Below are 13,671 nucleotides of genomic sequence, written 5' to 3'. Positions count from 1 at the left end.
GGCTTGCCGCGAGAGTGTACGAACTGGGAAAGTAAAATGCTAATATGTCTTTTGCTATTTCATTCGGAAACGTCATCGTCGCTTCGGCATCCTTTGATTTTTCACGGATACACTCAGGATAAGAGAGATATTATTTTTTCTACTTTTTTTTTTCAGGAAAAGATTTGGAGAATTTCCACTGCCAAATAAACGGATAAATATACATTTTTAACTAGAAATTAATTAAATAATTATAGTTTGAAATATATATCGCTTATTTGCCAAAACAACGACAGAACTCAAAAATTGTCATTTTTTAGTTGTTAATACAAAAATACAACGTCGTTTTTAATTCTGGTAAATCGTCATAACTGAATTGCAAACATTTATTACAAGACAATACATTAAAAAAAATTTGTGTGACGTTACATGATTATGCTGGGTTTTCTTCGATCTAGCATAATCATATAATATTGCAGCCTACATGGAAAATTACAAATTATATTAATTTCACATGCAATATGTATTTTCGAGATTCCATTGAACATGGAATTTTATGTACAAAATAACGTCTCGCGCTAGGAGCACGCGTATAGTAAAATCTCAGTATGTTAGACGTATAATTTCCGTTCCTGTGATCGTCTCGTATGTATGACTTTATATACTAATATTTACCTCATATACTGATATTTACAAAATTTTAATGATTAAAAACATTCAACCTCATCTTCTGAAAAATTTGATTTTTTTCAATTATGTCATTGTTCCAATAAATAAGCGATACAAACATGTATATTTATCCCTTTATCAAGTTTAGATTACCATTATTCAATTAAAAAATAAGTTAATATAAAGATATTTATACAGTGATATTTATAAAAAGATATTTATAAAAAATAAAATATGTAAGGTACAGTGTTAAATTCATGACATTAAATTATACTCAATTTGAATTTCGAGGTGTTTTTTTAAGTAATAATTATATACAGATATTTTTATTTTGGAAAAATGTTTCGTATATATAAAGTGTATTAAACTTCAAAAATATATTCGACGAGAGACGCTCCCGCGTCTCTTGATTAAAGAAAATTGTTCTGAATACCTGAGCGGACGTGACGATTTGATAGACGGCTATTTGACGCTCTTCATACGCTCTAAACATACACCGAGAAAAGCTCAAGGATAATACAACGATATATCCACAGAAGACTTTTCTCTCCACTTTTATCTGGACATTATCGGATCGTCAAAAAATTATCGTGTTGAAAAAGATATTTCTGACGCAAGTAAAATTCATGTTATTTAATAATTAAAGAGATTACTAATAAATTTATATATATCACACTCCAAGTTAATTTTTATTAATCGACGTGTTAAATGAATTTCAGCAGGTCTTTATTTGTCTCCAACAGTAATAATTGATTGGCGATCCAAATTTCGGAGCAAGCTACTTGAATACCTTGATCAATCGGAAGTCTTGCGCTCCGCCGATGTGCATTAAGTCTTCTCTTGACTCCTCTTGCTCTGAGTGCTTGGGGCCCAAGGTCACAACGAATGGTATTCGCCCAGCACGAGGCCGCTGTGGTAACTCGCATGCGACGTGGACATCCCCATGGAGCCCATGCCTTGATAAGCGCCCATGCCCATGCCGTTCATCGACATGGTGTTCATAGTGTTGACGCTTTGCATGGTGTTGGACAGCATCGTCGAGGGGCCCATCGGGCTCAACCCGCCCATAGAAGGGGCGATCGCACCCATCTGCATCGACGTTGCAGTGTGCGGTAAGGACTTCTGTAGATCCGCGGAGGTTGGCGTCCCGATTAGATAGTCCTGTCATAGAAAATTCTCATATTTCTCTAATCTATTTCTGCACAAGTTATAAAATATAAATGTATGTGTTACTGTTGTAGCATTCAAATATCAAATACATATTCTTAGACCTTTGCATTCGTGAGGTAAAAAAGGTCTAGAATTATTATATTTCCGAGATATTGAATATTTTTAAATATATTAATATTTTCGGAAATCCTTTTCATTACATCAGAATAAAATAATAATTTTCCACTTTCGTTATCATAGAAAGACAGTATGTAACAATTTCTTCATTTTCAAAGAGAATGCGAAAAATAGTTAAAAAGAGTACTGCATTTTTCTATCTCTCGTGGTTTCGCTTTACAAAAGATTAAAAGTAACGCATACTTTTAGAGAAATAAATATTTAAGATTATTTCGTCGTCCTACCTGTGGGTAGTATTGCATGTAATCTAGCTGACTTTTCTGTTGAGCGCAGCTAGGCGGTGGTGGTGGCAAGGTGGCGGCAGGATGGACTAAACCATGAGCGCCGTGAGCGCCCACCTGGATATGGTGCTGTAATTGATGATGGAGGTTCCTCTTGTCGTCGCCGCTTTCACTACTCGTGTCGTGGTGCTGCATGTGTGGATGGCTCAAGGTCGAGCTATGACCTTGGTGATACGAATGCGGACTGGAAACTGAGACGGAAGCTGGTGGCGGAAGTTGGTACATGCTAGAGGTTTGCTGATGGTCCACCATTTGTTGCTGCTGCTGCTGTTGCTGTTGAACCGCGCAGGAAGACGGCTGTTGTTGCTGTTGCTGCTGGCCGGACTGCCGCTTCGTCTCGTCGCCACTCTCGCTGCTGGAATCCCCGAGACCTCCGCCGTGAGTTTTATCCTCCCTCTGGCCGCTGAAATTGCAAAGCAGTGTGTGGCTTTCAAAAAAAAAAAAAAAAAACAACTGGCCTTTTTGCGAAGATATACTACGTTGCGTACAAAAAATTCCAAGTAAAAGACGGCAGGTTGAACACGAGTTGGTTTTAAACAAATTGTTATGCTAATTGCATCATTATTATACACCATGTTTAAGAGTTGTTATGCTAATTATACTGTTATCAAATGTAATCTTAGTGTATTCCTCTCTTTCTCTCTCTCTCTCTCTCTCTCTCTCTCTCTCTCTCTCTTCCTATCTCATTATTTGTTCCCCTTATTTTAAAAAAATTAATTATTAATCCTTCATTACAAAAATTAAGATACCGATAATTAAGAGTGATATTAACTCTGTCTAGAAATTTATAATTACCTCAAAATAAATAATGTATCGAATACTAAGTAAGCTGCGTAATTAAAAGTGATGCGAATTGTATAATATTAATATACGTTCGTATATTAATATAATTAACCGATTCCCATTAGAGACACGTTCTCCATTAGTCCATTATAAAGACATCCTAGCACACTTTAATTGCATTCGCAGGCGCAAGCGTCACGTTTAAAGCAGCGAGTAAACTAACGATGCTGATCGGCGCGAGGCTGGGGAATCGAAATAATATCGCTTAAGATAACGCCGGTGTCGGTGTGTAAAGTACTGAGAAGAGGGTATATTCTGCCTTTTTCGTACTTGTGAATTAAGGGCGGGCACTGAGTGTAGGGAGGCAGGGTCTTAAAGAGATGTGTAGCGAAAAGGGAAAAGAGACAGAATAAGGAAAAAAAAAAAAGAGTATGAGAAAAGGCGAGAGAGACGCTCTCGGCGTCTCGTAAACTCAATTTAGCAGCCTGGACCTCCTCGAAGCACGTGGGACCTACGGGCCCGAAACCCCCTTCGCCTACCTCTCCTTCTATTCCTCTCCTTTTCTGTCTCTCTCAGTCTTTCCCACTTTCTCTTTGTCTATCTCCTCCAGGTACCAGCAATCGTTAAGCGCTTGTTTTACAAGTCGTTTAGACGTGAGACCGGCGATATCGCACTGTTCAAGGCAAGTGCTGCGACACTTGTCTATGGGGTGTTTCCGAGAACCGGTCTTTGATACGAGAGAGAAACTACCGGGATGATAAGGGAGCACGGAAGATATCTGAACTCTCGAAATCGTAGTCTCGAAGGACAATGCTGATAAAAGTTTCCGTTTGCGGTATATCGCCGCCAAATTTCTAGCAAACTCTTAAAAAACTAAGATAAAGTAAAAAATTCCGATATTATACAATATTTTTCTCTCAGTATATATATTGAATTTTTTAAATAGGGAATATTTTTTTCTAATTTAATGCTAATCGCGTTTGTTAATATATACGACAGCAAAAGTGTTTCAGCTAATGCCACATTTAAATTCTGATAAGTCTACATTTCGATATTGTAGCTATAAAAAAGTCATCTCTGTCTGTCCTAAAGACGAAACGATTTAATACAAAATTCATACAGAATGGAAAACTAAACTCACAAGAAGATTATATTAGTATCAGTCTCTATATCAAGACGAATTATGTAATAATATATGATCGACAATAAGAGCAAATTCTATATACATTAAAGGCAAAATGTACAAAACTGCCTCCAATATTTATTTTTTCCTTATTATCCATTACTATCAGCCATATCTTACAATTAATTTCATTACGAAAGTTACGATTTCTGATTAGCTGTCATTTCTGTATAATCGAATAAAAACGAGATCCGGACGTATTGAAACAATGTAAGACCGAGTCTATCGTAAAGATCTTCTTTGTACCACCCGTTACATGGTAGAACCTATAACCGGACGGAGGTGTCCCCAGGTATGCCTTATCCGTCCGTAGATCGCGCAGTAAATTTATCCTCGTTGCGCCGCACGGCCACGAAAGAACGGAATCTTTCGGGTATTATTATTTTCATTAGGATTTGTGACTCATCGCGTGTAGGAGACATTTATTTCGAAGCCCCGTCGCCATGACACTTATTCCGCGTCTCCGGGATCGACGCTTCTCTCTTCTTTTCTTTCCTTTCCTCGATGGCCACGTGGAATCGAGGAGAGACAGAAAGAGAAAGAGAAATTTCTTAAATGTTGGAAGCTTCAACGATTTAACCCCCCAATGGGAATAATTAATAATTATCTCCGTGCAATTTGTCATCCTATTATCTTCGCGATAATCTTTAAATCAATTTTTGTCTCTGCTTTTTTTTAGATTTTTACAATGATATGCTAAATTCAATTAGGCACTTTTTTATCGTACAAAATAACTGTTTGTAAAAACATGCATAAAATATCAGCTAAAGGAGGAATGTTCGCCAATTTCAATAGTGCTTACAATTAGATTGTTGAAAACATTATATTTTAATAAGATGTTATATTTAATTAATGGAAATAAATTTTATAATTTTAATATATACACTATATAATAAATTTTATATTATTATATTGTATAATATATGTAAAATTGTGTCATCATATTCATTTTTTTTTCATATTATTCATTAACACAGTCGTAACCAAATCTATTTCTTGAAATTAGTCTATCTAACGAAAGTTACAATTTCTAATTAACTGGGACGTCATTTCTGTATCATCGCATATAAGTATTTTGTAAAATATTACACAGTCGCAATTTTCGTTCTTTAAAACATCATACTTAATAACCATAAAAACAATAGACCAGATTTTTTACTTTAGACATTCTGTTTATGCTCGCATCGTCCGTGTCGAGATCAACGTCAAGGATTATAAAAAATGCCAGGAATGTGAAGAGATTTTATCTGTAGATGGTCCTACGTGAGTCGCCGTTGTCTCACGAAAAATGGAGACGAATCGATCTCAGCGACCGCTACGGAATTTCGGAGTAAATCTTATTTACGGACCAGCCGATTAATAAAACTAGCCGCGCCTTCGTCGTTATCTTTCTCGCACCGACCGGTGTCATAAAATTGGGATTAACGACTCAGCTACTTCATTGAAGATACAAGCAAATTTCTTTTTTTAACAAATTTAAATTATTTAAACTAGATAATAATGTTTATTACCATTATATTGGTTTATCTAGATTTTTGGTAGAACATTTTGTACTCTATCGTATAATTTATTATAATAATATATAATTTATTATAATCCACTTATTTTAATGTTATACTGAGAGAAAAAAATTGCAATTATCATAATTTAACCACAATTTATAATCATTTTCAATGCCAGCTTATACATTTATTAGTATATATATATATATATAAAAATATGTATAATTATCAGCAGACAGGCAGTGTTCTCGACGCTAAGTTACTACTAACATTATATCAGTAATAACAATACAAATGGAGCGGTTATAACCATAATTATTTTACCATGCAATTACAGTCACAAATATACCCAATACTTTCCTCTCAGTGTATATGTTGAGTTCAAGTTTTGAATCTATGTTCCGCGTAAATTCTCTAAGGATCACGTAACGTCGATCCAGCAAATTATGTTGCACGCCATGTGAGAGCAGTTTTACGAAAGGTGGTACCCTTTAATTGGATGGTGCAAATAACGCATAAATAACCAGAGAAACGTGATGCCACCGCCGCTCATTCATGGAGGTCGACTACGGTGAAATGCCGTCTATATAGGGCGATGAGAGAGGGGGGAGGGGGTGTATTAGCATAATTCCTAATTTAATTTCTCGATAAATTCCTGATCGCACGCTCGCCACGGAATGAGATGCTATCGCGGCACCACTAATTCGCGTCTAAGTTTATATCGCCTGGGACTGGCGCGGGGCCCGATAGCATCTTCCTCCCCTTTTGTCTCCCTGTCTCTTTCTTTCCGTGCTGGGGCCTCCTCGTAAAATCGGATTATATCGGCTCTGTCGCCCCTGCCATGTCGCGTACTTTATTCCGGTTTGCGGTGCGATATCGTCGTCGGAAAACGAGTTTGCGGGGTCAGAGTGCGAGCGAAGACTTCTAACGAGTTCTATTTTTCGTGTTTCCTTCCTGCGCTTTTCCGTACCGTTAAAAGTATCCTGGCGAATAGAAATTTGTACATTTTAAGAGCTGTATGTAAATATATATTGTTACATAAATTATATTGATATTGATATAATTATATAGATATTACAAAAAAAAAAAAAGAAAATATTGTAGGCTATATAGCAACAACTCCTCCTAGGAGATTGTTAGTTTAATTTAGGATTTCTATATGTAACCGTCGAATTTATTTTTCGCATTCCAGAAATCCCACGCAACCGTTTCGCTCTCGAAAAGAACGCCAGTTTCGCCTCCGGGATTACTTAACTCACTGAAGAAGGCAGAAAGGCAAACTCGGGGCCGGTAGAGCAAATTGAAAATCGGCTGACTCGTTTGTCGGCCTCGGGGTTCCGAGGAAAGAACGGCGGATTTTCCTGAGGCTCTCTGGCCTCGGAAGGTCTGTCCATTGCTCCCGGCAGGTGAGCACGTCGAGGAAGTTACTGGCAGCTGATTCCATAAACAGATAGGAAAGGAGAGTTTCCACAGCCTAAAATAATGGGGGGCAGCGTACCGTGTACACATCGTACGAGTCTCTGTTTGTAAACTACGGCTCTCTCGCCTCCTTTACCTGCGGGATTCTCTCGGGTCCCGTGAAACGTCCGGGCGAATTTCTCGCGCGCGTGCAACGGATACGGGATCATCCGCGGAAAATTCACCAGCGCGAGAAAATCCGAGAATTATAGCCGATGCAATTTTGGCTGCTTTAATTTCCGGTGCTATAAACATATTTATTATAAATGTATTTTCAACTATATCAAACGAGCTTTCGTTGCGACGCACACCACAGGTCAAACATTCTTTCTGAGCAAGAATTGAATTTAGACTTAATAAAGAATAATCGAAATGCTAGAATTTAAAAAATTTAGATATATATAGAGATACAGATTTGAAAATAATTAAACAATCGAAATAATAATTATGTAGCAAATTCATGAGTAATGCTACAAAAAAATTGACATTCTAGCAATCAGTGTCAGAGCTTTTGAACGTTCTACTACTTAAATAGTTCTACATAATTAGATAGTCCAACAAAATTCATTTTCACATCCATGTCTAGTTAAATTTTTAGGTACTTTGGCAAAATCATTCTTTCCATTAATATTTCTGTTAATATTAAAAAATTAATATTCTTTTTATGACATATTAATATTCTTTTTCTGATTATTATATCAGAAGATACCTGAATTACATAATAGGATCTACAAAGTATCTTCCAAGCAATTAATAATCATTTATAATTGTGAGTTATGTATTATATAAAGATTCTTGGCTCGTGCGTTGTGCGCATTTGTAATCATAAGGACTAACAAAATAATATCTCAACAAAGTGGAGTTTCTCGAGTGAGAAATACATTTGAAGAAATACACGGAAGAATTATGATGATTCTCACTGACACGCTGGTTATTATTCTGATAATGAATGGCACGTCCCGCGCCGTTGCGCCATTTTATTTGTCGCGATTTCGCACAATTCGGCGATAAAACGCATCGATGATGTGCCAGGGAATTTGCGTTTTCATGCCAATTGTCGTACGCGCCTATTTCGAGGTCTGCCTAAATACGATTCAAGAATCAACACGCGCAGTATCGACGAACTATGCCAGAATGCGACACACACAGATTCATCTTCTAGTAAGATAACTCATAAATTCTGATAAATGACACTCATAAATGCTTGATCTTGGCAACTGCTTTGTTAGCGCAGGATAACGATGTTCATAATTTATTTACTTCTTTGATCGAAATAGAGATAGTACTCTTATATTTCTTTTATATTATATAGTAATTTACATAAAAAGGAGAGGAAGGGAAAGAGAGAGAGAGAGAGAGAGAGAGAGAGAGAGAGAGAGAAGGTGAAACGGGCAAAATCTCGTTTAAACTGAACAGATATTAATAAGAGCAATAAAATTTTATCAACTTGAAATCGATTTTCCCTTCGAGAGAATCCATCATTTTTTCGCAAGTATTCTTAATTTTTAACATTAAATAATTCTTCTAATTCTAAGTTACAGACTGTTAAAATATTACATGAGTCTGATAATTACATTTGCCATTTAATAATGATGAAACTAAACTAACATCTAACCACTCAATCTAAATTAACGATTGATGCAATATAAATAAAACGTACACATTCTATATACATTGCTTCAATTATAATATAGAATTTGTTCTCCAATATTATAATATTGAATATTTTATATTATAAATTCACACACATAGGATAAGATAGTACAATTCTAAATGAAATAACATTTGAATTTTTCAATTTTCAAGGTACAAATATGATTTACTTCTGTTTGGTATCTTATCAGTACCAATGAGAGGTGTACTAAATTTGAACGTCGAAAATTGGATTTAAATTTTATTTCGTTCAAAACTGGACCACTTTACCTTATTTACAAATTACCATATAAATAATACCATGTATATTCACGTTCGTGTTAGAAAGAACGATTTTCGCACGGTGTGAAGACAACTCGATAAAAAAATGAAAGTCCCGTTCTATTCTTTTTCCTATTTGGACACGCCACCACGAAGCGGTGGCCAGATTGCGGTGGTCGTCTTGGTGGCCAGTCCAGCTTGCTGTTTTCCATAGATCTATCAGAGACGCGTCGTTATTTATAGCGGATCGACGAGATTCCCGCAGGTAGGAGCGGCATCCTCGCGCTCGGCGGTCGCGCGCCGCGGCGTTAAAACACTTTCGGTGTTTCGGGATTCTTTAATCCGGATTACGCCGGACCTACCGGTAGTTTTCGGCATACCGCGAGCGTGTCACAAGAGCGAACGGATCTCTCTGTCATCGTCTCGTCAGGACGTCGTGCGCGATCCATTACCGGCACGAAAGGCGTGAAATGGATTTAATCCCGGAAGAAGCGCCGAAAAAGGGACACCCAGTGTGAATCCTTGACCTTCGAAATATCCCTGTGAGGTTTAGCGCGTGCGGAAGGAAAGAGTTTCTTATCGGCCCTTCGATACAGCGAGGCCAAAGATCTTCGTAATGTGTTATTATAAAGTATATATAAGTAGGTTTAATTTATTTACTTTAGAAATTCTATAGTTTCGTGCAATTTTTTCTTTACTTCTCCTTATTCGAAAAATTTGATCACTTTCAATGTAGAAAATATAAGAAAGTGCTAAGGTATAAAAATAAATATTATATTATTATAATAGCAGATTTGTTTTACAAACTTTCTGCTATATTCTTAATATTGTTTGTTATACTCCGCGTATTTTTCGATTCGATACACTTTTCCGATCTCGCGAGTACAGAGACAGAATCTAAAATTTCATTCAAATCAAGAAACGTTGTCATTGATATTAAAGCTAACGAAAGTGTAAAAAAACAAATAAAGATGACAGAATTTTATTTTAGAGATGTATATGGGATAATTTTCCTTAGCGGAGAGTTAATTAGCGAAGAATTTGGAATCGTCTCTACATTTATTACAATATTTTGTCAAATTATTAAAATACTAAACCATAAAACCAGATATCTTAGACAGTTCGATGTTGATAGATATTTTATGATTAGATAAAAGAAAAAGAACAAAGCTTAGAATGATCTAAATCCATATTTTTTCACATATATTCTAAATTGAATGTATATCTCAAATTAGCCGATTATATAGTCGTTACGGTTCCTTTACAGATCGAAGGACGCTCGCGCGTCGATCGAAGAGGATGAACGTTCAACCGCAAGACGCCACAAAGGACTCGTCTGAGATTGAAAGGCGCCACTGAATGCGCAATGCTTTCGTCCCAATGAAAAAAAAAAAAAAAAAGAAGGGGGGAAAAACGTGCAAGAGTGGGAAAGAAAGAGACAGAGGAAAGGAGGGCACAGCCATGTTGGATCGTCTCAGCCATTTTTGAGGACGAAAAAAAGGCGGGATAGGGGCTCGCTTCGTGAAAACCGCTTTGAAGAAGACCACGTCAAATCTGACAGCTCGCGGGAAGGGTCCACATATGGGCACGTAAGGGCCGAAAGGGCCCGCCTCGTCCCCGTTGCTGCTGAAAAAGAACGAACCGCTCGGCTCCCCTCTCCGTACTCCCGCGATCACCCGTCTTTTCCTCTTCTCCTTGTTCAGAATCGTGGGGGACAGAGGGGCATTCATTCATGCACGCATTCCCAGAATGCAACGTGCGTGCGAGTGTGTCCGGTACACGCATGGGACCCTTGGAAGGGGCCGGCGCGGAGGGATATGGCGGAGAGGAGAACGCGAGCACCGTCTATGACGCGAACATATCGGAAAAGTGTCGAACCAGAAAATACATAGAGTATGACAAAGGTATTAAAGATATATTAGTTGTACCAGAAAATTTGTAAAAAAAAAAACAAATTTCTTATATTATATTTCCTACATCAAAGGTGAATGAATTCTTCCATTGAGAAAGAGAAGTACAGAAAATTGCACGAAATTATAGAATGTGTTTTTAAACAAAAATAAATAAATGAATAAAGCATACTTATGTATAGCAGGTAGCTGCAGTCGAAGATGATTAATGTACGGATATAGGTATATTTCCTGCATACACGGTAAATTTCTTCGACACGGTCTCTAACACAGAGATTGAGAATTGAAGTTTTTCATATGATTAATAAAAATATTCAAGAATTATTGGTAGAATAAGAGGCTATATAATAAAGCAGATTTGATTAAAAAATGGGAAAGTGTTCATATCAATGTAATGAAGTATAATAAATTCTCATTTCTATAATTATAAAAGTAAAGTAATTTTGCTAGTTCTTGGAACCTAATCCTTTTTTGCATTAGTTCTCGATCTGGTATAACGTGATTATACACAAGATTTGGGCCTTTATTCTGTAACCTTTAAAAACAGTAACAATGTCGTTACATCGTGGCAAGTTTTGTATATGATAAGGAAACCGCAACGACAATATAACGATATCATTACAGTAATTAAGAGTTACAGAATAGGGACTTTTAATCTAAAACTGCAACAAATATATACATATATCGTATATATATATTTTCTTTAGAACGGTATTGACGCAGAGTTCCAGAAAAATGAATATTCTTTCGTGAAAATTGCATAAGCTTCGACCTTGACGAGGTTGAGCCGCGCCCAATTCCCGCATACGAGTGCGACACGCGACGGAAGTCGTGGAAAATCGCTTGAACGTCTGAGCGATTTCCTTGAGCCTGTCTGTCTCGTCTCTCTCGTGAGACTTGTTGAGGTTGCACAACTAGGCCGAATGCGTTCTTGATGCAGAAATATAAACGCAGAATGCAGAACTGCACATAGCAGTGGGCGAGTTTAAGCCGAGTAGCATCGATAAATATCGCGATTAGACAATCCCGACGAAAGTATGCAGAATATTTAAAAAATATTCAATTATTTTGTAATTATTTCATTTTTCATCACTTTTAAATTATATTTTTAATAAAATTTAATTATTTTTATATAATCCGATACAAGTAATTAATAAAATTATCTTCGTGCTATAAATGTAGTCAATTTTAAGAATACTTTAAGATATAAAGATTAAAAATTCTCTCTCTCTCTCTCTCTCTCTCTCTCTCTCTCTCTCTCTCCCGTCCTCTGTGTTACAGAAATCCAGATGACATTTATGATAATCCATCGCCTAATTCATCGCTTTAATTGTGACATAATGCAGTGTTTAGCGTGTGTATGTTGGATTAATTAATGTGAATGATTCGACATTTAGAGTCCAGAACTTGGAAGCGGATACGGCAGTAGCGGCTACGACACACAGCGTTGAAGCGAGTTCTCTGATTACAGACACGGACAGCGCGCTGCCCAGACACCGTGCCCGCTGTAACCGTAAACCAGGGAATGGTACCAGTATTCGTGGCTATTTCGGGGCCACGTCGGCGCTACGATTTGAACGAGTGTCTCCTTCCGCTTGACCCGAAAGCATCTTTATTCGCTTGCAAAAATGTGCACGACGGTTCGCGCCATTCGCGGAGAAAGCGAAATATCGAAGGACGCACCTTCGGATACATACGCGATGCGTTATGCCATCAATCCATCGAGATTTTTGCGAATAATTCATAACTCCGGGATGTAATAATAACAGTTACTTTCATCAAAATCAATACACGTTCGCCAATACGTGATACACGAACAAAATGGTATCGAATGTAAATTAATTAAAAAGAAAAAAACGAACGAATTTTAATGCACTGTAAAATATGTTTGACGCAAGTTAAATGTTTGAAATCATCTTATACATCACCTCATAATACAATCAACGCGAAATAGAAAGTATTCATATTCATATAATAAAATCATGAATAACATATTCAATATTATCTACGTGCCGTATAAATCGAATATTCCAAAGGATCAAATGTCTGAATTATATAACTCACGAATTTTAAAATAAGAACAGAAATTTACCTATTAAGGGGCAGAGGAAAGTTGTTGTTGCTTAAAATATTCCGCTTGTTTTTTTTTTTTTTTAAGAAACATGTTACCGTTTGCTTGTATTATATAATATCGTCGATTAAAAAAAAATTCTGTTTTGACAGCATTTCGAGCCTTCGAGTGATTATTGAGGCGGCAGACGTCACAATCGTCGAAGTTAGCCAGTTGGACGCCATGTCGAAAGTACCTTAGGGCGTACCGAGTGTACGAAGGGTGAGGTAAAGTAGCGCCACCCTCTTTGTGTCACCGACGAGTCTCTGCTTTTCAGAAGGAGTCAATATTGGCGCAGCCACCCCTGTCTCTAACCCTTACCGACCACCCCCGCGGCCGTTACCGCCCTCTCGACGCCGATTCTCCCATCTGTCTCATTCTACATCCGGCGAAAGTACACTGTCCCTTCCAGAAAACCCACTACTTGGATTATTTTTAACCCTCTTGTCTGCGAATCGATACTCGCGGTTAATCAACCGCCGGATAATCGATTAAACAAAATTATCCTGCTAAAATTTGATGAAATGTATGCAGA

General features: G+C 37.1%; 1 protein-coding gene across 2 annotated transcripts in view; it reads right to left on the bottom strand.

The window, feature by feature from the left end:
- Window positions 1-1,383: 1,383 nt before the first annotated feature.
- The window catches only part of LOC108753863 (homeobox protein SIX1-like), a 31,689-nt gene continuing 19,401 nt past the window's right edge, over window positions 1,384-13,671 (bottom strand). For both annotated transcript variants that reach the window (XM_018495798.1, XM_018495799.1), the window contains exons 4-5: window positions 2,220-2,679; window positions 1,384-1,809 (exon numbers count right to left, since the gene is read on the bottom strand). In XM_018495798.1, the coding sequence (XP_018351300.1) occupies window positions 1,525-1,809; window positions 2,220-2,679 (745 nt within the window). In that variant the 3' untranslated portion in view covers window positions 1,384-1,524. The remainder of the gene's footprint in view (window positions 1,810-2,219; window positions 2,680-13,671) is intronic.

Source organism: Trachymyrmex septentrionalis, unplaced genomic scaffold (assembly GCF_001594115.1).
Source record: "Trachymyrmex septentrionalis isolate Tsep2-gDNA-1 unplaced genomic scaffold, Tsep1.0 scaffold73, whole genome shotgun sequence".
NCBI classification, from domain to species: Eukaryota; Metazoa; Arthropoda; class Insecta; order Hymenoptera; family Formicidae; genus Trachymyrmex; species Trachymyrmex septentrionalis.
This window is presented reverse-complemented; position numbering and strand designations above follow the sequence as displayed.